The sequence below is a fragment of the Tetranychus urticae genome, chromosome 2 (assembly GCF_039701765.1).
Source record: "Tetranychus urticae isolate SD_2017Ah chromosome 2, NJAU_TeUrti_SD_1.0, whole genome shotgun sequence".
NCBI classification, from domain to species: Eukaryota; Metazoa; Arthropoda; class Arachnida; order Trombidiformes; family Tetranychidae; genus Tetranychus; species Tetranychus urticae.
The window spans coordinates 588,600-614,213 of record NC_142959.1 but is presented as its reverse complement, the minus strand read 5'-3'; the positions used below and the strand labels follow the sequence as shown (position 1 = coordinate 614,213).

The 25,614-nt window shown below is 32.4% G+C and overlaps 1 protein-coding gene across 8 annotated transcripts in view; it reads left to right on the top strand.

The window, feature by feature from the left end:
* Positions 1-25,614, top strand: part of cyst (rho guanine nucleotide exchange factor 18 cysts) — a 47,477-nt gene that overhangs the window by 20,093 nt on the left and 1,770 nt on the right. For 3 of the 8 annotated variants that reach the window (XR_001570208.3, XR_001570209.3, XM_015936653.3), the window contains exons 4-20: positions 41-542; positions 2,758-2,851; positions 3,059-3,179; positions 3,628-3,768; positions 4,121-4,198; positions 4,938-5,076; positions 6,415-6,486; positions 19,166-19,219; positions 19,284-19,425; positions 20,320-20,371; positions 20,606-20,832; positions 21,005-21,130; positions 21,544-21,661; positions 21,728-22,065; positions 23,912-24,247; positions 24,324-24,426; positions 24,489-25,183. Coding sequence is in view for 3 of the 8 variants with exons in the window: in XM_015936653.3 (XP_015792139.2) it covers positions 41-542; positions 2,758-2,851; positions 3,059-3,179; positions 3,628-3,768; positions 4,121-4,198; positions 4,938-5,076; positions 6,415-6,486; positions 19,166-19,219; positions 19,284-19,425; positions 20,320-20,371; positions 20,606-20,832; positions 21,005-21,130; positions 21,544-21,661; positions 21,728-22,065; positions 23,912-24,247; positions 24,324-24,426; positions 24,489-25,183 (3,338 nt within the window). In the remaining 5 variants the exon portion in view is untranslated. The remainder of the gene's footprint in view (positions 1-40; positions 543-2,757; positions 2,852-3,058; positions 3,180-3,627; positions 3,769-4,120; positions 4,199-4,937; positions 5,077-6,414; positions 6,487-19,165; positions 19,220-19,283; positions 19,426-20,319; positions 20,372-20,605; positions 20,833-21,004; positions 21,131-21,543; positions 21,662-21,727; positions 22,066-23,911; positions 24,248-24,323; positions 24,427-24,488; positions 25,184-25,614) is intronic. The other 5 variants (XR_001570211.3, XM_089267881.1, XR_016198893.1 and 2 more) reach the window with 3 other exon arrangements.

Below are 25,614 nucleotides of genomic sequence, written 5' to 3'. Positions count from 1 at the left end.
TTCGAAATTTCAATTTTCTGACTTATTCTTCTACTTACAGCCAGTTCAAGTGAAGCAATATTCAACTTAAACCATCATCAAAGTTCATCATCACCTAGTCAATGTAATCATGCAAATGCACCGATGGTTCAATCTGCTCGAAGTATGAGTGATATAATTAATGTGAAACCCTCATTGGATGATTTTAGCTCAATGAAAAGTGAAAGCAACTCTTCTTCACGTGAAAGCATCTCACCTTCATCAACAGTCAGTGGAAACCTCACAAGTAAACGGTTGATGGCCACAAGTGCAACTCCATCAACACCTCTAACAAGCTCAAAATCATCGAGTTCAGTGAAGAAGGTTGAACCAGTAACATCACCATCAACGGTGACAACATCAAAAGCAACGCCAACAACAATAATATCACCTTCTCATTATTATCATCATCAGTATTTAACTCCTCCTCGATCAACTTTACACAAATCAATATCAACTCCTTCCATTTTGACTGCTCAAGAAGCTGTTGAGGAACAATCAACTCCTCATGAACGTCGAGACAAGTAAGTTCATCTTCATCATCTGCTTATTAATGATTCACTTTTCTTCTCTTCTTTAATTCAACGAATTCTGGGACAATTTCTTCTTCTCTTAACTTGTCTATTCAGTTGATTTGCATCTTCAATGAAATTCATTTTGATGTTTAAACTGAATGATTATCAGGTGAAAATGATCAACGATTACAATCAATGACACTTTGAGTGATTGCTAATTTAATATACAATTTGATGTGTTCAGTGTTCAGTTTGCGATTCAATTTGGTGGAAATATTTTTATGTTACAAATTTTTCTTTTTACATTATTAACTTTGGAAAACATTTTGTCAATCATTTTGTTTTCATTAAATTGCAGTTTAGATTCACTTTTCAAGTGTCACATTGAATATCAAAATGGTTATTCAAAGTATGAAAACAAAATTATCTTCAACTATTAATGTTTGCAAGTTTAAAAAATCCATCAACAGTTTTCAGCTTCAGTTAATATAATAGCAATTTAAAAGTTTTTCAAACTAAAAACGACTTCGAGATACATATTTTTATTGCTAATCTAAAGGTGACACAATAAAAGTTACTTTTAGTCTTGGACCATAAAAAGTATATCACTTGAAACCCAATAGCATCACGAACCTGATAGGCTCTTTCGACTTCTCAGGATTATTAATTCTTGGTGCTTCATGATTATCATAAAATTGGATTAGGTTATCATTATTGGATTTTTTTGACCATAAATGCAATTTTTTAATGCAAAATATTAACACAATGCAACATCGAGTTTATTGGACTAAAAAATCTTTGTCTTTGACTTAACTTTTGATATTCAAACTTATAATGAATAATCAAGTGAATGAAATGTTTATCATGATCGAATCATTACTTACATCTTTTGCCTGAGCTTTGAACAGATAAATGAGAGCCGTTAACTGAGCTTAATTTTGAATGTGAGCACAGAGTACAGCTATCGGATGAATCTGATGAATTGATCTGAATTTTTTTCGAATGAAACTTCGACTGAAAAGGTCGAAATTTTAAGTTTATCATTAGACAACTAAAACTAATATCGATATGAATAAGTAGTAATGGTAATTAGAGGCAAACATTGGACGAATTGTGTTTAATGTCTGGATTTGTTGGCCATGTTAATTATGATTGTTGAGATAAATGATTAAATTAAATGAAAACTGACAAGCAATTAACCATTAATAAGTGCTGTAATAGTAGCCTGATAAGTTGATAAGATGAAAACTTATTCATCAGAGTCTGCCATTGAATTAAATTTATAGATTATTCAGTTGTATCAATTAAAATGTTCATCTGAGGTAATTAATTTACAGGGAATTGAGAGAAGAGAAAAAAGCAAAATTTTGTTCTTTTTGAAAAGGAACATGAAAGTTTCACTTTTCCAACTAATTTCAACATTGATGGTTGCATATGGAACTGATAAATTTTGCAATTTTTTGCATTCAATAAAATGAAAATAAGCCAGAATCAAAGATTCAAAACATTTATTCGTTACAAACTTGAATCTTTTAATTAATTATCCCAAATTGATTAGGCAAAAGAGGTCGATTCTGATCAATTCAACAAAATCACTCAAAGTTAACTTCATTTACTGATTACGATGAAATAGTTACAGTTACAGCATTGGTCATTCGAGATTAATTTGGAATGTGATTTTCCCTTGAAAGCAGCTTAACTGAAGCTATCAATTTTGCAAGAAATGCTAATCAATTTCAATAAATAAATAGACGAAACAAGGCAACATTTAACCCTTGAATTATTCATCATTGAATCCTTCAATTCATCTCTTTTGTTCAGATTATTCAGATAATTTCGGAGAAGCAAAGGCAGATGCATTCATTTGCAATCCTTAATCTGAATCAACAGATTGCAAGAGAATAATTAATTTTCCATTTAAAATTCTTTCCAGTCTTTTCCAAGAATTATCATTCATCATGCAATCACTTTTCATATCACAAAATATTGAACATTTTTTTCCCTGGACACTAGCCAAAACAACATTAACATTATCCAATAATATTGATTTTCTCGTTTCATTGCAAATGTTTAATGTTGCCTTTATTTTACTTTTATCATTAACAAATTTACTCTTCACAAGGTGACAACTCATCAAAAAATTGAACCAAATCGTGATCATTCTAAAGCTAACAATTTCAATTCTGAATGTAAATTAATTTTCATGACTCATTTTCTTTCACAGAAATTTATCCTACATCAGTAACCAGGAAAGTGATGATGAAAAGTCAATATCGAAAAGGAAAAAAAGAGGAAGCTTATTTTTCCGTAAAAAACGAGTAAGTATTTAGTTATTAATCTTGATTAATCAACAAATTTGTTCATAATTATTATTCACTTTCAACCCTTTTACCCAACTTTATTTCCTTCCGGTCAATCATGAAACAACAGAATTTACAGAATAGAAAAACATTTTTTTCTTTCACCAACTTGACCAACACCGAAAAGTTTTGATTAATTGTTGATTTTATTAATTGTAATTACAGAAGGACAAAGAGGTTAAAAAAGTTTCACCTCATCAGTTCGTTTCCGTATGTTATTCAATTGCTGCTCTCTGTGATGTCTGTAAAAAAGCATTGGCCAATAAACCTGCCATTAAATGTGAAAGTAAGTAAACTGGAAAGAAATTGAAAATTGAGTTTTACCCTGAAAAAAGTGCATAAATGAATCGATATCAGTGAAATGAAATATTTCATAAATTGTCACGTTAAATTGCTCCATTGCATGTTAAAATCTCGTTAAAATCAATCAATTTTAAGTGCTCAAAGTTAAAGATTTTCAAGGCTTAATTTTTTAAATTTTTTTGTGGAAAATCGCATTTCGAAAAAAAATAAATATTTTTTTCACTTGTCAAGTGATATAAACTCGTCAAGTCCAAGTTTTTCATTGTAAATATCAGATAATTGCGTTGTTATTGTTTTATGTTTATTGTTGTAAAAGATTTCAGTTCAAGTGTTTTCCTTCCTCAATCAATGCATCATTCATGGTAAAATCTCAATTTTGTGTATTATCGATGTTTCATGAAAATTCATTTTTGTTCATTTTCTTCTTTCAGATTGTATGGTAACTGTTCATGATAGCTCATGTAAAGATCAAATATTAGATTGTAATAAATTTCGACTTGCAAAGAAGCCAAGTCATTTAGCATTAACAACCAAAGACAGAACCATTTCACCGATGCTCCAAGTTCCTCCAGGTAAGCTCAATTGCTTTGCTTCATTCCTTACTTTTCCGATCGATTGACTCTTCATGGAAACCATTATTTTTACAATTGAAGAATATTTTTCATGCATTTTATCATAATTGTCACTTGATCAATACAAATTGAATGTTGCAATAATGAGAATAACAGAATGCCAAAAAGAATGTGAAAAAAGGCATGATTCAGATTAACTAGCATTTATTGATTGGTATTGCATCTTTCAATGTTTCTTAATGCTTTAACCAACAGAATGCTGAAAAGGAGAAAAGTTTCTTTTCACTTTTTGTTCTTTCCTTTACATTCCTTTTTCTTGCTTCAATAATAAATGCATCATGTTCATTGCCAGGTCGACTTCATTATCACCCCTTAAGAGGTTTTCCATCTCTCTTTGAATACCCTGATATGGAACAATTTCCTATGATTGGTTTGTATCCTTGCTTCATCAATTTATTTGCATGATAACTTTGAAACACTGGAGATAACAAATAAACGAAAAAAGCAAAGTTTCAATTTCCAATTGAAATGAACAAATAAAAGCATCAAACGACTTGACAGGAAAACAAGAAGAAAACTTTGCTTTTCACTTTAATCCCTGTCTAGCATGATAACTTTACGATAACTGCATGAGAACTTTGGAAATTTTTATAAAAAAAAAGAATTGTAAAAATTCTTTGCACAAAATGTTTTCTCCAAAAGTCTGTCCATTCCAATGAATAATATTTGAACCTTTTCTTGTTACCTTTGCATGGCAACTTATCACCGTTGAACTGAATATTTCATGAAACAAATGAAACCAATTCTCATGATAAAAAGATAACTTTACTTCCTTTCTGTTTATCCTTTTGCATGCTTCACAATGATTGATGTTTCTGATGAAACTGAGAAATTAATTATTGCATGAGAAAATTGAATAAATTTAGAAAACCTTTTCTAACCCAATATTTTACTGTTAATTAATAAATTTTTAACTTCCAATGGAAATGGAATAAGAAAATTGAAAATTTTCTGAAAAGTTCCAACATCGATATTAATATTAAAACATATTAATATGAAATGATTTCATTTTCTGGAAACATTTTCAATTTTCTTGTTTCGTTTCATTGTTTTAACCTTTTCTTTATTTGGTCAAATTGTGAATTTAATCGAAATGTTTTCTTCTTCAGGATCAAATGCTAAATCATCATCACCGACTTCATCGGTTAAGGAAAAGAAACTTGTTGGTTTCAGTAAGAATCATCAATCATCTTCAACCCTTGACACACAAGGAATCACATGTAAACCTCCATCTTCGTCATCACCAAGGTAAGTGTCACATGAGATCAACTTTGATTTATCAACTTATTGAAACTAAACTAAATTCAACTTAAATCGACATTGAATTAGAAATCATTTTAAACAGTTTAGGACTCAGTATCATAATGCAATTAGCAATCAATAAGATAGTCTTACATTTAATTTGTAACAAATGAACCAAATGACACTTATGGTTCAGTGCTTCATGCAATTGATGAATCTATTGACGCTTATTGAAAGAAACATCAATTTCTTAGTTGAAATAATCTTTGACTTATCAAAGAGCAGTAAATGTAGATCTCAGACTCGCATTTCGATTTTCATTATAAAACCAAAGATTTGAAAATGAGCAAGAAATGATGAGTTCAGAATTCAGAATTGCTTATTGGCAGAATGTCTGAGTTTGTCTACCTTCATTTCAGGCAGATGTTTACTGCAACCTTCTAGATCTATCTGAAGCTAATTCAGTGGAAAACAAGACTCAGAAACTAAGAGCATTCCTAGAACTATCTTCAAACTAAACATGTAGCTTCATCATCTGTGCAACGATATCGAGATAAGCTGAAAATATCCAATGTCCAAAGCTCATCGAGTGCAAAATTGAACCGAAAATGAGTTTATCTTAAGAGTTTGTTGATTGAAATGGCTTTTCAAAATGAATTAATCTTTTTGATTTTCAGTTGAAAGGCAAGTTGAATGAAAGTTAAAGATCGAAAGGACATTTACAGGCACAATGAGAAACGCTGAAAGCTCGATGAGCATGAAAACGCTGAATTGAACTCTTGTTCTCATTAAACGATTTCTTGCCTTTTGTTGAAGATCATGAAATACTTATCTTACTAGGAAAGGGTTAAGTCATACTCAACTAGACAAGAATTAATATCCTGTTTTAATGCCTTTTCTTGTGATTTTCTCTTCTTGTTTCACTCATTCTGACAGTTCAGTTGAACAACTTCAATTCACTTGATAGTTAATAGTCGAAATTGACTTTTCAATTGAAAATTTTCACCTTTTCTTAAACCCTTTATTCAACCCTTTCCTCTATTAACTGTTACCTTCTGCAGAATCACAAGAATACCTTTTCTGAGAAACAGATAAAAGGTTGAATGAAAGGGAACATGAAACGTTAAGACGCAAGAACAAATTGATTAAATGAGTAATTAAAGTTGCAACTAAAACATTGTTAAAAGCAAACAGTTTGACTATTAATTGGAAATGTCAACAAATGAAAAGAAGGAGAAAAAAAAAGTTAATCATTAGCTGAATAGTAAATTGAAACATTGCTGGCAACTGGAATATTGAACAAAACTAATCACCATTCATGTTATAATCTTTTCTCTTAATCAGCATTAATCGCAAATCTTATACACCAAGTGGTTATTCACAGTGGAGGCGAGTTGCCACCAAATTGGGTGTTAAGTGAGTCAATAGTCATTAATTAACAATAATTGTGTTTCCATCCAATTGCCTGTTTTCAATATTCCCGCATCTTGCATTTGAGTCCAAAAAGATTCACAAAAAACCTAAATTGAAGTTCATCTTGCCTTGTTCATTGATTGCTAAATTTTCATCATTTCATGATAAATTTATAATTTAAATATTTGATAATTTCGTTATTAATTTGCTAATGAAGCTTAACTTCACTTCATTATTCAACCTTTCATAAATCCTCTTTAACCTTTTTCCATTTTACTTTCATTGATTAATCTTTGAGTTATTATTTTCTTTTACTGATTAACAAGAACTTTTTTTCAACTTTGATAAACATTTAATGTTTGATGCTGGTTCACTTGAAATTACTTGGAAGTTCCATGATTCCTCGTCTTTCATCTGTAAATGAATCTCTACTCTTAATCTAATTAATTTATCTCAAGTCAACATTTCCTAAATAGCTTCGTTTACGGTTTCAATGTGAATCAAATTGAAAATTAATTCAGTTTATATTGCTATTCATAAAGTGATTATGATGATGATAATAGAGTTTTTCAGTGTATTTTCCTTTTCCATCAACTGTCCATGTTCTGGAGTTTTACAATTGAATAGATATTCAGAGTGTAATGCATGTGCGGGCTTGTTAATTGGTTGGGCTAAATAAATTTTATTTATTATAGATAAAGAGGGTTTAAATGTTTATGGTTTATTTAATACAGATTTTTAGGTTTTGTTGAGTAATAGCTGGGTCTTTAACACTCCTTCACTGGGTCCACGGTTCAGAGATGTTCAGGCTGAGCACGACACTTCACACTTTCTGGTGGAACTAGTCTTGGAAAATGTAAATATGTAAATGATGTAAATGAGGAGTAGTCAGTTCATTTTAAACGGCAACGGTTTCACTCAACATTAAACTGAGGTTATAATTCACTATAAGATGGTAAATAGGTATAGATGGTGAGTTCACTGGTACAAATGTAAAAAGTCTACTTTAAATGTAAAGGTGTAAATAGTTGAATTGAACAGTTAAAGGTGTAAATAGTTATCTAAACTAGTAAGATGTAAATAGTTGAATTGAACAGTTAAAGGTGTAAATAGTTATCTAAACTAGTAAGATGTAAATAGTTCCACTTGTGAATAGATTACTTCATGAGTCATATTTATACTGGTTGATTGGAGACAATTTTAAGTTGAATAGTGGATCGGCTAGGGCTTCCGCGGGTGGCTAAATCGCAACCCTAACAAAGGAATGGTCGGCCATTTTATTGATGCTGAGGGAGAAAATCGTCTCCCGTTAAAATGGCCGACCTCCGAAATTTTAACCAATTGTGGCCTTTCCCTACCTACTTGAGGTAGGGAAAGGTAGTAACAACCAAAACATGTTTTGAAACCAGTTTTACTACAGTTGACCGGGGCACCAAAAGAACGTCCTCGTTCTGTAAATATAAACTAAAATATGGATTAGTAATAATATGAAAATAATGTAATGGATAATATGAATTCGATCAAGTTTCACCAATCATTTATAGATAAATTAGCATTGACCATTCGTCTTATGGTCTCTGAGCTCGGAACGTAATTAATATAATCGGCGAGTTTTAAATATTCCATGTACCCTCGTAAAGTAACTCTCGCATCTCTCTCTGGTGAATGTCCAGCGATGGTGTTCGTTGGATCATCTCGTTTTAATTTAGGTTTCTCAGGGAAGAAGAATTTATCAACATAAGTTAACCCTAACGGTTGTTGACCAGGCCATAACGATTGCAAATCAATCCAAGTAATGTCGTTATCCATCAAGTGACCTGGAGTAAATTTTAATAACCTTAAATCACCGTCTCCTTGGGTGATTACTCTTTTTCCTCTTAAAATTTCTAACACCGTTTTACGTACTATGTGAAAAGGTACACCCGTAGCTAAATCGCTGGGTTGTAATCCCGTAATCTTGGTATTTGCGTAGAATGAGTTTTCTGATTTAACCTCAACATAGTATATTGTTTGAATTCGTATTATGTTTCCAAACCATCCAGATATATGGATATTACCGACACCTCCACTTCCATTTCCTTCCATGTCCAATGACAATGTAGGTAAAGATGGGGAACCAATTGGTTCTAATTTTTCTAAAATTTTTGGATCATATTTTCCGGGTATCTTGTACCAAATGTTACCTGTAAACTCTCTTCTTAATTTTCGTCGAAGTTGTCTTCTTTCTTCTCTTCTTGCGTTAACAGGTTTGATAACAGGCTGGATTTGTAACATAACTTGTCCTACTCGTTTAATCAAATCAGGGCAATTTTTCCTAAAATGGGTGTTACTTGAGCAAAATGAACAGTTTTTACATTCAATTTTTGGATGGTCAGGGGCGAAGCATAAACTGCAGTGGAATAATGGTATCGGAGTGAGTTCAATCCATCTCGATCTGCCAGTCTTCCTTTTAATTCTACCTGCAATTTCTTTAATCTCTTTGATAAGAAAATTATGGGCATGGTTCATCGCTCTTTGAGTGTGTGCTGTTATCGTTAGTTTTGTGAATTTATGCATTTTTGGTGGAGTTCCTGACATTTTACACCCTGGGATTGTTTTCTTACAAACTCCATAACTATTGACGAAATTCCAAGCGTAGCAGGACAGGAGTAAATAATGTTGATAAAGTAAAATAGGTTTTGTTTCTCTCTCTCCATCTGTGTACTTAAGATTTCTCCCTCTCGGCTGATTTCTCTCCATCCTGTTAGATAAAAGAGAAGAAAAGAAAATGATTAATCAGTCCCAATCACCGGGACTTTATTTATGACCCATCTCTGGTCATTTTAGACTTAGCCCAATCACCGGGCTCTTACTTTTATTTATTTTTTTTTTCAACCCAATCACCGGGTGTTTGTTTTATCATTTTTTTTTTCAGCCCACTCACCGAGCTTTCATTTTATCTTTTTATCTTTGTCATTTATCGAATTTAGTTTTTTTTTTTTAGCCCAATCACCGGGCAGTTTTTTGTCTTATTAGTTTTTTGTGTTTTGTTTTTTGAATTTTGTGTTTTTTTTTGTTTTCTGTTCAATTTTATCATTTCCCATCACCATAATTATTTCCCAAAATTTATTTTAATAGCATTTATGTAAAGGTATCACTTCTGGTTGTCTTTTGTCTTTTGTTTTATCTGTTCTGTTTGTTCTGTTATCTCTCTCATCGTAAACTACTGAGTATACTGTTCGTTTTGGAGCGAACATAAAACGTACACTAAGAGAACATAATAAAAAACAAATGGTTACTAGTAGTGAAATTGAAATCCATTTAACATAATCAAATTTCCAAGTAAGAGTGATTTTCTCGAAACTAGAAAGTACTTTCTCATGAGCTGCATCTAGAAGTTCAAATTCTAATGTTGGTATATTGATTTCTTGATAAGTTGGTTGAAATAGTTTTAAATTTATTGCTTGAGTATGTTCAGTTACTCTGGGACCTCTAACGTAAAGGAAAAAATTAGTGGAAGTGTACTTCATGTCATCGATACTGAAATTGGTATATTTTGATAGTTTGATAACTTGGTTTGGACATGAATAAGTACCTGAGTATATTTCAATTTTATGTCCTGCACAATGAATCAAATAATGATCACCCATATTTTTAACTTGAATTTTTTCCGCCACAATTGTTTCATTTACGTTTCTAGAGACACAATGCTCATCTCTCCAGAGCTGTGTTTTATTGAACTTATTTGGGCAAGTTGACACTTTGGTGAAAATAGGGTTTGGTGACTTCAACTCACTTTCCTCAATTTCACAGAACTGGTATGTGGTGGTATTTACTAATAGGTATTCTGGTCCTTTGTATTTAATTTTACATGTATGTGTCGCATTGGTTTTATATAACAAAAATGGGTCCGCTTGAAAGATTTTTGTAACCTGGTCTTGCCTAAAGGTTGTGAAGTTCAAACTTAATATTGGATATTTATTTTCATTGTGAACTTTTACTGAGATTTTTTCAATTACTGATAAGTCACAATCGTCACACTGCAAATTTATTTTTAGAGACTTGAAGAAATTACGATCTATTGTTGGCCTTGATTGTTTTATACTGTCATTGAATTTTTGCATTGTCATTAACTGAGTATTTGAACCAGTTATGACATCAGCTGCTTGAAAGGAAACAACTGGTATCAATTTTTTAATCATATCAATTTGTTGTTGTTGTTCATGCAGGAGTTTCGTAACGTTGACTAAATGGTCAAACTGTGTTTTCATCGCTTTCTTGTATTCTTCATCTTGTTTTGTAATGGCTTCCAACACGGGTTTAAAATCGATGTCAGGTGTCATGACACTTTTATACATGTATGCTACTCCTGTAAGTACCACACCGCCCACCACAATAGCTGTTGACCCAACAGCTATCGCAGTAAGAAGTTCTCTTTTTATTAACTGTGGAGATCTATCTTCCTTAGCTGTAATTTGCGGGATGAATCTAATCGGTTGAATATATTTCGTGTCAATGAATTCGGAGCAATACCCTTCTAGAGCATGTAAAGAAGTTCTCACGTATGGACATACGCGGTTATTTAAAGGACATCCGTATTTGGGGTTTGATTTATTTGTTATTTTGCCCCATTCGTCGCTGTCATAAGTTAGCATTTCTTTGCAAGGATTTGAGAAAGCTAAAATTATTCTTATTTCTTGTGTTGCTTTTCTAGGTTTGTGTTCTGTTTCCTTCCATAAAATTGTATCTCCAGTTATGAATGGGTTATTTTGTCCAGCTACTAAGCAAATTAGTCCCATTAAAAGTATTAACGATGTTGATAAGGAAGAGCGGTAAGGTTTTATTTTTTTTACTCTTCTAATACTAGTTTCCTTTTGTGAATTTTGTATTGGTCTATGGAAAGGTTTAAGTTGGCTTCCATGAGCCCTTTTTATTTTTCCTTTTTGACCTAACGGTAGAATTCTGTAGGTTGTTTTTCCTAACTTTTCTATTATTTTGTATGGACCTGAGAATTTGGGAGTTAACTTCTTTGATCCCTGATAAATTCTATACATTACTTCTTCTCCTACATTGAAGTCTCTAAGTTTTTTCATATCGTGTTGAATCTTTTGGTTTTCTTTTGATTCTATCGAGTAAAGTCTGGCTTGATCTCGTAATTGAGGCCATTGTGAAATGGATTCTCTAACTGTTTTTGGTAAACTTTTGAATGTTTTCGTATTTAAAATAATGTCTATTGGTAGAACAGGGTGTCTTCCATACAATAGGTAAAAGGGAGAACTTTTGGTAGATTTATTAACGCTAGTGTTGTAAGCAAATCCCATCACCGGGATTAATCTTGCCCATTTTTTACGGTTATCATTCTGACAATAGTGTGTTAACATTGTACAAACGGTTTGATTAGCTTTCTCAGTCAAACCATTTGTTGCTGGATGATAAGATGTTGAGAAGGACCATTTACTTCCCATAAAATTTTTAACTTCTCCAACAATGGAAGAGATAAAGTTTCTACCTTGATCACTCAGGATTGTTTTTGGACAACCATGACGAAGAAAGATCTTATTAACTAAAAATTCCGCAATTGTTTCAGCCATCAAATCACCGATAGCTTCTACTTCTATCCATCTAGTAAAGTAGTCTGTACAGACAACAATGTATTGCTGACCGTAAGACTTTGGTAACGGACCAACTAAGTCTATTCCAATTTTATCAAATGCATTATTAACAACGATAGATTGTAAAGGAGCTTCTAAAGTTCCACTTCCTCGTTTGTCTAATTGACAAGTAAAGCAATTTTTAACATGGTTTGTAATGTCTTTAGTCATCTGTGGCCACCAATAAAATTGTTTAATTTTATTGTAAGTTGAAAACAACCCAGGATGACCAGAAATCATTGCATCGTGGTATTCTTCTAGAACTTTTGGAACTAGTTCCCTAGGGAGAACGATGTTCCAAGTTTCGCCATAATGATTGGTTGTTAATCTATATAATGTTCCATTTTCTATTCTAAAACGATTCATTCGTTTTCTTTCCTTAGGGGATAAATTAGCTAAATTTTCCATCTGATTTAGTATTTTACTACATCTAGGGTCTTGTCGTTGTTTTGTAATTAAGTCAAAATTTTCGGCAGTAGTTTCCTCAACTAACATGGTAAATAATTCTTCGCATTCATCCTTGAGATTGTCTACGGGAATTTCTGAAATAGGGTATCGTGAAAGACAGTCTACATCTGCGTGTTTTTTCCCTGATTTGTAAGTAACAGTAAAGTCAAATGACTGTAAAGCCATCGCATAACGTTGTAATCTTGCGGGTAAATTCTTTTTTGAATGAATGTGGCAAAGTGCACAATGGTCCGTTACTACCTCGAATTTAATTCCTTCTAAATAGACTCTAAATTTTTGAACTGCCCATACAATAGCTAAACACTCTTTATCCGAGATCGGATAATTTAGTTCAGCTCCTCTAAGGATTCTGCTCGCAAAAGCGATTGGATGCCACCCGTTATCACTTTTTTGTAAAAGAATCGCTCCTAAACCATAACCTGAAGCATCAACTCTTAGTTGAGTTTGTTTATTAGGTTCATAATGAGCAAGAACAGGAGGTGTTGTTAGTTTCGTTTTCAACTCATTGAAAGCGTTTTCCTGTGCAGGACCCCATTCAAAAGGTAAATCCTTTCGAGTTAAATTAGTAAGTGGTCTTGCAATCAATGCAAAGTCTTTTATGAATCTTCGATAATAGGAACATAAAGCTACAAATGATTTAATGTCCCTAGCAGTTCTCGGAGTTGGAAACTGTTGGACGTTTTGGATTTTCTCAGGATCTACTTCTTGTCCCTGTTCACTAACAATGTGTCCTAAGTAAAGTATTTTCTGTTTGAAAAAGGAGCATTTATTTGGTTTAAGAGTTAATCCTGCCCTTATTAGTCGCCTAAAAATAGTTTCAAGTCGTTCTAAATGATCTTCTTCATTTTTCGAAAAAATGAGTAGATCATCAATGAAAATCAAACAAGTGTTGTAAATTAAACCTCCCAAGACAATGCTCATCATTCTCATGAATGACGAGGGTCCATTTGCTAAACCAAAGGGAAGTCTAGTATATTCATAAAGACCACTAGGTGTAACAAAAGCTGTTTTAGGTTGGTCTGCTGGATCTAATGCCATTTGATGGTAACCTGATCTTAAATCCAGTAGGGTAAAATATTTCATTCCCTGAAGACTATCTAAGTAATCTTGAATGTTTGGTAAAGGGAATTTATCTTTAACTGTAATTTCATTCAATTTGCGGTAATCTACACAAAGTCGAACTTCTTCGGTTCCTTTCTTAGCAACCAAAACAATTGGTGAAGCCCAAGGGGAACAAGAAGGAACAACGATGCCTTCATCGATTAACTCGTTTATTGAATTTTCTGCTATTTTCCTTTTTTCTTCTGACATTCTGTAAGGCTTTTGTGAAATCGGAGGATGCGAACCTGTGTTGATTTGATGAACGAAAACATTAGAAAACCCTAATTCTTTTGCAGTTGCTGCAAAAGCAGGTCTATATTTTTGAATTAGTTCTTCCAATTTTCTTCTAGTTTCTCCTTTTATTTCATTGTTAACTTCGAGCTTCAATTCTTTTATCATACTACTAACTACTAACTCTTTTACTGATGGTTTTGATTCACTAATGAGTGAAAAATTGTCCCCAAAATCACCGGGGTAAGTGATGCTTGATCTCTCACTCATTCTAGTTGAAACTGTAGAATCATCTCTTTCAGCTAATAGTTTGGCTAAAGCCTTTTCTAGTAATTTAATTTTCCTTGCCGGAGCTTGATTAATTACTAACTTAGCGTTTTCACAATCAATCCAGAATTTGCCTGTTTGTAAAACATCAAATCCAATTATTCCTTTGATGTTGCAAGGAAGTTGATTCAAGATGATTATTGGAGTTTTTATTTCCACTTCATTCAATGCATCATATATAATAATGTTCTGGTAAGTTTCACCTAGAACATTCAAAGGAGCATTTCCTGCTGTTAAATTTGTTGGACCTTTATATTTTGAATAGTCTAATCCTAACTTATTAATTATTTCTTTAGTGAGAATTGTGATTTGTGATCCTGTGTCAACGAGGCACTCAACAGTTTTACCTTTTATTTTCATGTTTGCAAAAGTTAGATCTCTCTTGCGTTTATGGATTTTACTTATGATGGACAAAACTTGTCTTCTGACATCACCGTCATCATCATCTTCTTCATCTGAATATCCTCTGTAAACTGCTTTTACTACCTTTGTTTTCCTTTCATTGGTAGGAGATTTAGATCTTGATTTAGATCTACGTCTAGCTCTAGGGCTAGGCGATCGGTATCGTCTACGTGCTGTAGAAGTTGAAGGCGATTCTTCTCTTGGAGGTCGCATCGATCTTGGAGGAGATTTACTCAAATTTTTATCAGGGGTGTAACCCCTTCTTCGATAGCTAGAAGAAGTCTGAGGTTGTTCTTCATAAGCCTGTCTTCGAGAATAATGTGGAGAACGCCAAGATTCTCCAACATTGGTTTCCCTTGACCAACCAGCACTTCTAGGTGCTATTGGTCTACTTGGGCAATCAGTTTTCTTATGCCCTACACCATTACACTGGTAGCAGTGTAAGCTTTGATTGAGGTTAATTGAGTTTTCGTCTGGAGTAAAATTTACTCTTTTGGGTTCAGTTTGTGTATATGGAGGTTGGTATCGAGGTTGATACCTGTTCTGATAAGGTTGGTTTGGATAAGATTGGTTTGCATACGAGTGGTTTGGATAACGTGGTTGATAGGTTGGTCGAGGCTGTGGGGCCTGATATTGATAGGTTGTTTGTCGATATCGATTATCGTTTCGACTGTAATCTCTTTCTCTTCTTCTAGCTTCTAAATTCATTTGAATACATTCAAATTGTTCACATGTTATAAATAAGCTCATGACACTTGTAAACAAAACGAAGCTTTTTTCAGCTTCTTCAAGGCTCAACATGAGTTTCAAGATTAGATTCACCTTGTTTCTCTTAATCTGTTTCTACTGTTGAGTAAGTTTCAATTTAAATATACTTTTATTCAATGATGATGTCCAGTTGGAAAAAACAATAAAAGCTATCACCATTAAACTCAAGTTGATTATTGAATTTTGCAGGAAAAATATCATTGAATCACTGTAAAGTAAAAGATATAAAAAAGATTAGATGAGGTTAGAAAAGCTGAAGACAAAACAGAGACTGAAAAGATCCTTATTACGATGATTCCCTTAAGTCATCTTTACTTTTTTTGCCTCATTTTCCGAGTATTTCCTTCTTACTTTGTTCATCCTTTTATCTCTTTTCTCCTGCGACTTTCCAATCAATTCAATCCTCAAAATTTACCAACGAAAAATGTGATAACTCTGTGAAAGCCAATTTTGTGACAATTGTTGTCACTTTCATCTTTCACTTAACCATCATCATCTTTTGATATCAACCATTGATTTTCCCTTTTCCCATGGAATACACTTTTGGCCATTTTCATCTTTTCACAATCTCTCAACTCTCCCCATGATCATGAAAGTAATGCATTTCTAAAAATTGATTTCGTTGTTTCCCAATTGTTAATTAATCTTGAATAGTTTCTTTCAAGCAAACTTTCCTCCAAATATCATTCAAGTCCGAACCTGAACAAGTCACAATTACTTTCTATATTTAGATTGCTTGTAAATTGAATGCATTTGTTTCCCAATACAAGTGAATGACTTTCAAATGACAAATGTAAACATGAGAGTGAATTAGATTAGTCGTTCAAGATTAACTCGTCGAGTTGCACATTGACTTTTCAGTAATCAAAATTGATTGTAATTTCCCAACTGATTCACCAATCGTATTAATTATAATGCAATCCTTTTCCCAGTTTATCAGTTGATCATTTTTCAGTTGAGAGAAGCACAAATCTTGGTTAAAGTCAAGTGGCTTTATATGATTATCTGATGGAAAAAATGTTCATAAATGGCATAACAATAGTAATATTTACCATGTTATAGGGTTTACTCATCATTATCTCAACCATTACATTGTTTGTTATTGCCAATTACATGATATCAAAGTGTTCAACAGAATAACTTTCTTTGTCTCTCAACACTCAACACTGCATAAGTGAAGAGCTTCTTTAATTTAATTTACCAACACAAATAAAGTAAATTATTATACAATTAATCAAAATTAAATGGTAAAAATGAGAAATTATCATTTCTCTTGGAATGGCGAAAATTAGGGAAAATGTTTTTCTCAATTCTCTCGATAGATTACATTTCAAGGTGTTGCAAATATTGAAAGGTAAACTCATCTAACATCAGATGAAAGATAATTAGCAAATCTAATTGGGAAAAGCAGCAAAAGGAACCACAAAAAATAAGATTAATAAATAACAAGATTTCAATTATGATTGTTACTCATAGCTTTAATAGCTTCCACTGATGTAAACCACCCTGATGATGCTGGTTATTATGTTAATAATGAAAAACAAGAACATGTGGAAATATTAGATTGTCTGATTGCTATTTGATGAAACCCGATTCATGAACAATCTTAAAATAGAATCAGAATACCTGTTAATTGATAACATTAGTGTTGAGCCAAATGAACAAAACATTTCTCTTTGGTCAAAGTAAATTAGTTTACTGAAGCATGGTGAAGAATGAACTACAAGAAAATGTTCAAGTTAATGAAAAGAGAATGAAAAAGGCAGAAACTCTAGAAATTGAAATGTTTCTATCAATATTTACCTTTTCATGTTTAAATTTTCAGAGGTTAATTCATGAGTAAATACAGTTTGTAGGTTTAACCCGAGTTGATGGTTTTGGTGTTTCAGGTTAAGATTTATCAAAGTTTCATTTTCAATTTTTGTTAATTTTGTCATTTTTGCTCTTTCACTTGTATCGGTTAACTTGATCAACAACAAAATCTCGGCATTGACATGAAAAGCTGAATAAAAGTTAAATATTTTTTTTCACTTGAGGTTTATTTTGGACTCCTTCTGGAGTTGCTTTTCCCTTCGTCATTTACAACCGATTTAGGACACCTTCCAAGAAAATTTTTCCTCTCTTCTCTTTCGATCAAGTTTACTGCTTCTTAAGGTACTGTCGACATCTTTTACTACGAGTCATTTTCTGTTTCCTGATGAAATGTTTCATCTCATTGTGACTCACAGCGAGGTGTAACTAAACTTGCCTTTTGCTTTAAAACAAATGTTTTCTGGTTCAGTTTCTTTTTTCTGGAATCATTACAGTTTTTAGCTCACTTCGACTACTCTCTTCGTTATCCCAATCTTGCTCATATTTTTCGCATCGCCTTCATCATTATTGCTCATCTTATGCTTCATCTTTAGCCTTAGTGCTTTTCATTGCCACTCAACATTCGCCATCTTGTTGTCTTCGTTGTTTCTTTCCCTTCGAGTTCATTGTTTTTGTCCTTTTTTAATCAATTTCTAAGGTTAAGTTAAAGTGCTTTAAATGACGACTTCGTGTCTCCAGTGGTTTAATCATTTGCCTTCTAATTTACACAATTTGTTGATTGTTTTCCTTGTTGAATGGTCACTTTACTAACAGTTGTTGTATTAGTGCTTTAATCAACAGTAAACATTTAATTGATCGTCGACTTGATTGAACATTTTCTTGTCATTAATAAAGACAAAAGGATTATCACATTTGTATTCAATTTGTGATTGATTTATTCATCAAACACTGATCGCCATTAACCAGAATTGCCTTCCTTTTCTTCTTTTACTTTCATCTGGACTCAACTCAATGATGATGTATGAATTAAGTTAATTGATGCTTATTTGTTGATCCATTTCCATCTTCCTCTTCAACCTTAATTCAACCTTTTTTACTTGCTTTCTTTACTCTCACCATATGGATATATTTTTCACTTTATTTTAACCATTGGATGTCAATTTACCTGATTTACTAATCAGTTACTAATTTCATTTACCATCAATATGACTATTCACTTGGAATTGTGACAATCATCATTCATAGAATCAAAGATTGAACCATGATTTAGTCCATTGAGTTACTGTGATTAGTGCCATTGTAATTTTGGAGAATCCGTTGATTATGTTCAACTGTTTCTTGGAAGCTTAATGTGATTAGGAAAAGTTGAAAGGATTTACCTTAATTTGTTCCAAGAACATCGAATGGCCTAATCGCAACAATTTAACCTTAATCTGACTCGATTTCACATGAAATTACTCTTAATCAAAGTGATTTTGTGCCCAAAAAGCCTTGTGATTACCATGCAAATGAGCATGTTCATGTAGGTCGATAACATCTAAATGATGTTAACCGTTAATTGTTACCCACCATTGGAATATTTGATTGTTTTTTCAATCAATTATCGAGTAATAATAATTGATAAAACTTCACTTTTCATCAAAAGTTAATCCAATGTTAATAGCTAATAATTTTGTGTTTGCATCAACTGTTTACCTTTAATTTCTGTGTTCCCGTTAAATTAGTTTTTTTAATCAAATTAACAAGTTTATTCATTCTGCATGATCAAATGGTTAATGAGTGCATAAAATTGTACTTCTAGTCAATACCTTTTGTTTATGTTTGTGTATGAATTAAGCATGATTACAATGTTACCTTTAAATTGTTGTCTTGATATTTTGCTCAATCAATCTTTTCTAATTAAAATGTCATTTGCTAATTTATTAAATATCATTAATTTACAGCAAAGTCATCTGTGAAGACAAAGAGTTGGACACTGGTGAAGATGGACACAGCAAGTAAGTGTAAATGAACGCAAAAAGTTTCAAACAATAAATGACTTTTTTCTCATCGCAACTTCAGCATTGTTGAAACTGCTTCTGGTTCCATGGAGTCACTGGATGAAGGAGTTGCAGAAGTGATTACAAGTGAATTTGAAGATGATTGCGCTCTTCGTTTATTGGATGACGAACCCGAATCATGGAACAATACAGTTGATAAAAAGGTTAGTCATTGACACTTGAACGGCAAAAAAAGAATCGAAAGCAGAGTTGATCGAAAATTTTAGTTGAAAAGAAAAGTGGAAATTGATTAAAAGTCGCTTTTAGTTTCTTTTGAATTCGTTTCGATAAAACCTTTAAAATAGTTGAGTTGTTGGCGAATGTCCATCTCATTACAATATTGAACTTATTATCAACTCGAACGGTCATGTTTATCCAGCTTCTGTTGACCCTCACTATTTACATAAATGCATCTCATTAATACAAATGAGTTTCTTTACCAAGAATCATCCACTTTTGGTAATTAATAACATGAAGTTTGATGGAATCGTGATGAAGCAACTTTTGTCCTCAAATTTCATTTACGATTAGCAATATTATTCAATATGATACCAATGATGTCATTTGTTGGTCGAAGACAAGAAACAAAATTGCCATTTCGTCAATTACAATCAGAGTAAATAAGCCTTTAACGTCTCCACAGGAAATCTATTTTTTTACTTGACCAACACAATGGACCTTCTAACTGATGAAACTCACTTAACATGAGCCATTATTCTGCTCTTTATTTTCCTTCAAATTAATTAATAACCTTTAATGTAGTTCAACTTTTCTTTTCCCTCAATTTCCATGAACAACAAAAAAGAGCAACAATAAGACGTTGAGATTGCAACTATTGACGTTCAATTGATCTGCTATTGTAATCTCTGTTACTGATTCTTTAATGATTTGCCTCTTTTATATTCATTACATTGTCATGATAACGATGAACGTAACCATGTTGCTTCTGATGAAACCAACAATCGAAAACGTTTCGAAGAAAAAAAAAGAAGAAATGAAAGACAAAATGACAAAATCTCATTGTTTACTTTTCTTTTTACTTTTCTGTTCCATTCCAGGTTCTCAAACGATTAAAGGAAAAGGACATTAGACGACAAGAAGTTATTCATGGTATGGATTGATATTTTATTAAAGAGAATAACCTTTGGAGAGAAAAAAAAGGAAAAAATAAAAGATATTGTGATTATTTTCCTTCGAACCACCTTTTGACCCAATTGTTGACCAATAATTGACTTGGTCCAGTAAACCTTGATTCCTGGCTAATATTCAATGAACTTGAAATTAATTTTACCTTGCTCATCTCATAACTAATCTTTTCATCATTTTCATTCTTCTTCCTTACAGAGTTAATAATAACCGAGAAGCATCATTGTTTAACCCTAAAGATAATGCAGAAAATATATGCTCAAGGTATGATTAAAGAACTTCATATGACCAAAGACATGGTGGAAAGGATATTCCCATGTTTGGAGGATCTTCTTGAAACCCATCTTACATTCCTTAAGAAATTACGAGAAAGACAATCTCTAGACTCTGTGATCGATAATATTGGAGACATAATATTACAACAGGTTTGTTAATATTTGTTTTAATCATGACAATGATGGATCGCCTTGAAATGCAAAAATTACTTTCATCTTGAACCATCTTGAACCATTCGTGAAAATTGCGTCTAAATTAATATCGAAAAATGTGGAAAAATAATTCGAACCTTTTATTTGTTTTCATTTCTCTTGCAAACAGTTTTCTGGATCAAATGGTGAACAATTAAGAAACTGTTACGGACAATTTTGTAGTCAACATAAAGAAGCCCTGTCTTTGTATAAAGATATCCTGAAAACTGATAGGAAATTCCAGAATTTCATCAAAGTAAGTAATTAAAAGTTATTCATCTTCGTCAAGATAATCATTTCATTTCTTTCATCAACACTTTCCTCTCAAGTGATAAACAAAATGCTGAAAATAACAGACAAGGTTAACAATGTTGACTGGAAAACCTTTGAGGTCAAGGTTGACAGTAAACTTTGTGTAAATAAATTGAATAACAGTAAACTAGAAACTAGGTGAACTCATAATTATCATGTTTGTTGAAATTTAACTTGTAAACAAACAGGGGAAAGATTAGAATGGTATCAAGTTTCAGAGTTTATAATTTATTTATGGAATCGCAACTCGATCAACTTGAAAACCTTGACTTAACCAAACAAATCAAAAGTAGACATTAGACAACGAAAGTCTCTAGACGAAAATTAATTTCGAAATATTTTCTTGTTTATTTACAGAAATGTAGCATGAAACCCGTTTGTAAGACTCGAGGAATTCCTGAATGTATTTTACTCGTTACTCAGCGCATCACCAAATATCCATTGTTGATTGATTCCTTGTTGAAAGTTACCAAAGGTGAGTAAATTGGAAAATTTAATTTCGCTTGTTAATCATTTACTTTTGCGTTTCATTTATTTTTAGATAATAAATGTGATTATAGTGATTTGAAGGATGCACTGAGTCACTGTAAAAATGTCATTAATCGAGTTGATGCTCAGGTTGCTGAAAAGGAAAAGGAAATTCGTTTACTTGAGATTTATAATAAAATTGATGCCAAATCGACGACCATCTACAAGGGTAAAAAGTTTAGAAAATCTGATCTTCTCTCGAATAATCGAAAGTTGCGCCATGAAGCTGTTCTCTCATGGAAAAGTGCTCGTGGTAAAGTTGTTGATGTAATTGGTGTTATACTTTCTGATGTAATCATTTTGCTTCAAGAAAACAATCAAAAGTATCATTTCTGTTCACTTGATAACAAGGTAAGTTGTCAGCTCAAGGATGAGCGACGAGTTTTCATTCAAATTATCAATTCAATTTCCATACAAACAGATTCAATGTGTTTCAGAAACTGAGTGATGCTCAGACAAGGTTACACTCATCATAAATAAGGGTTTGCAATAATATCATTTGTCCATGTTTTTTCAGAATTCATCTGGAAACTCATTTTCTTTTAGCTGAATTAACTGTCATCAGAAGACATGGCTCATTAATTAATCCTTAATGATGAAAATTGCAGAATGAAACTATTCTTTATGATAACATTCATTCCATCAACCATTTCTTGATGAATAAAAGTTCATCTTCGATTATTCGATATTCTTCTACTTTTCTCTTTCCATTATTAATTCATAGATGAACTTATTAGCTCAATCAATTCTCTTCCTTGTTCATCCAAAATTCATAATCATGTTTACCTGGCAAACAACCTTGACCTTGTTGAAGTTTTTTTTTAAAATTTACTTTTCATTCCTTTTCCGAGTTTTGTTAGCAACAATAAATTTCTTGTTGAATCGGTAACAAGTTAATCAAACCATTCGATTCAACTCTTGTCATTCAGCTAATTTTAGCTTCACTCTTCACTCCAAGAGTATAATGATGCTTACTGGCCATACATTTGTTTCTCATCCTTTTCATCAATTCATGTCTCTTTGATAACAGCTAATGTTCAATAAAAGGTAAAAATAAATGAAGATAAAGAAAACTTCTTTTCTACCTTTTTACAAGTTTTCTTACTTTTATTTAAGACTATCTTGGGAATTTCATCTCACCACTTTAACCCTACAAATATATTTATTATATTTTGTAACACTTGCCTTATATTTCACCAGGAATGAGAAATGAAACAACATTTTCTCATCACCTTTTGCTTATTTCCCTTTGCTCAACTTTCCCATCAACATTGTTCTGAAGGAATAACTGTAAACCCTTTATTGTAGTTCAACATGTCACACATTTTTATTTAATTTCATATTCATTTTCATGGAAAGTTACATTTCCATCTCAATTTTCAGCTTGAAATGAAAAAGTAAAACAAAGGCAAAATTAAACGATCAGATGATGACTGTAATGTATTACAAATTTTCATCACTTTCAGACTTTTCTTGTTTATTACCTTTTCATTTCGTTTTATTTGGTTTCCATTTAACATTCATCTCCATCTCCATCATGATCATCATCTTTCATGGCTTTCTCTAGCTTCTCTGGGAATCGTTGCCATTAAATTGTTGATACCTTGAATTATTAGACCTGAGAGGATTGATTATGCTTCTCAATCTGGTGAATTTGTATTCAACTTATCATTCCTATTCAACAGTATTCATGGAAATAATATGATTATTTTTTCTTCTTCTCATCTTTTTCACGTCCAACTAAAGTTGTCATTAAATTGATAAACGAAACTCACTAAAAGGCAATCACCAGTTTAATATTACTTTCATCTTTTCATAGTTTACAAGCATTTTGTTTTCCCATTAACAGGGTTAATGAACAATAAATGCCTTGTTTATGCTCTTGATTAGACTCTAATTGGAAATATTTGTCATATTTCAAGTGATTAAGACCCAATTTTTGACATTTATTATTCTGTTTGGAACATTATTAGGAATAAAAATGAGAATCTTGTCTATTCTGTACACTTTATCTTGTCTTTGATGATATCGTTATTGTGTTATAACTTATAAGTTTTTACTCATAACAACTTGAGATTCACCTTAAATATTGATTGTCCATCTTGGAAGTTTATATCAATAATTGGATTGATTTTATGAAGAAAATGATTTTCTTTTCATCTGTTTGTTATTAATTTTTCTGCTTTTCTATTCACAGTCAAGTGTTGTTTCATTGCAAAAGCTTTTGGTTCGTGAAAAGGCTGGACAATTAAGTCGAGGAGTTTACTTGATATCATCCAATCCTCATGAGCCTGAAATGTATGAACTGATATGTCCAACTGCAAAGGAACAGAAAAATTTGATTGACCAGATTCGAGAAGCGGTCGAGATTTGTCCTGATGAAGAAGAGGATTGTCCGAATGAGGGTGAAGAGAAAAAGATAGAAGAGGCAAGAAAAGCAAAAGTTCGTGAACTATTGAATTCAATGTACGAAAAGGATGCTCGAATGGCTCAAATGTGTGAAGATAAAATGAAAATATTCGCCGACATGATGGTAATGATTAACTTTGATGTCACCACAAATGCACCATGAATTTCATGTAAACTAATTTTTCATTTTCTCTTTCAAGGAATTGCTCGGTATTGAACAAGAAGGAATTGAATTGATCCGTTATGTGCCAATGATTGAAGACAATTGCTCACCAGAGACAATCATTAATGCTGCCAATGAAGGTTAGACTCGAACATTATTTAGCGATTGTAATCAGACTATTAATCAACTGTTTATTTTGCAGCTTTCAGGATAGCTCATAATCTTTACGTTTCTGGTACCAATTTGTGTCGCAGTGTCAGTTCAGCTGGTGAACATCAAAGTGACACTTTTGTTTCGCCCATTTTACCAAAAAGAGCAGAGACTTTTGGTGGCTTTGATAATCCAGAGAAAGATCCTTTACTGCGATTGAATGCATTGAAGAAGAAGTTGGGTCAATTGAAAGACTGTCCATTCAAGGAAAATGTTACAGGCGATTCGCGAACATCTGAAGTTGATCCCGACGGAAGTGCTCTTAACATGGGATCCACTCTATCCACAGCCTCGTCCTCTTCCTCATCAACGACAACAATGACTCAAGGTCCAACCAATGAATCATTCCTAGCAATAAGACCCACTTTAACTGATCACCGTCGATCTTCTGGACCGTTGGTCAACAAGTGCTCATCGAATGCATCGAGTCCCGAGAAGACGCAACGACGTTCCCTTGTCACTACACCAACACCTTCGATTCAATCACTGTTTGCCTCTTCAAGCACTACATTGGCACCCATTTCACCCTCATCTTCTACCTCATCATCATCCTCAATGTTTGCCACTTTACCTCTTTACGATCCTAGTGACATATACAGACTAACAACTACACCTCTTCTGATGACTCAAGGAAAAGACCAGTTGATCCAAATAGCTGAACTTCAACATCAAGTTAATCTTCTTATGGTAATAACATTAATCATTTCACCATTTCTTGTAATCACATTTTCCTCTTTAAACATTGAGAAAAGGGTAAAAAGGAAAAGTTTATAAACATTTTAATCATTAACCAGTTTCATCACTTGTTGAATATTCACTCATTTTTTATGCACTTCTCGATTAAGTTAAATCTAATTTATGATTTCCAGAGTAAATTGACTCTTGCCTTTAATTAAAACATTTAATAGTTGAATTAGCAAATGGTACATGATTTTGTGTGAAAAATGCCTTTCATTTTTTATGCGCCTCAATTTGAGTTCATTTTGTCTCAAACTAAAGTATACTTTTCAATGGAATCATTTTTTCTCAATTTTCATGCTTAAAATCACTTTTTAACTCAATTCAACTTTCCTTTTCCTAGTAATAATTTATTCTGGTTAACTTGTATAATTAAATAT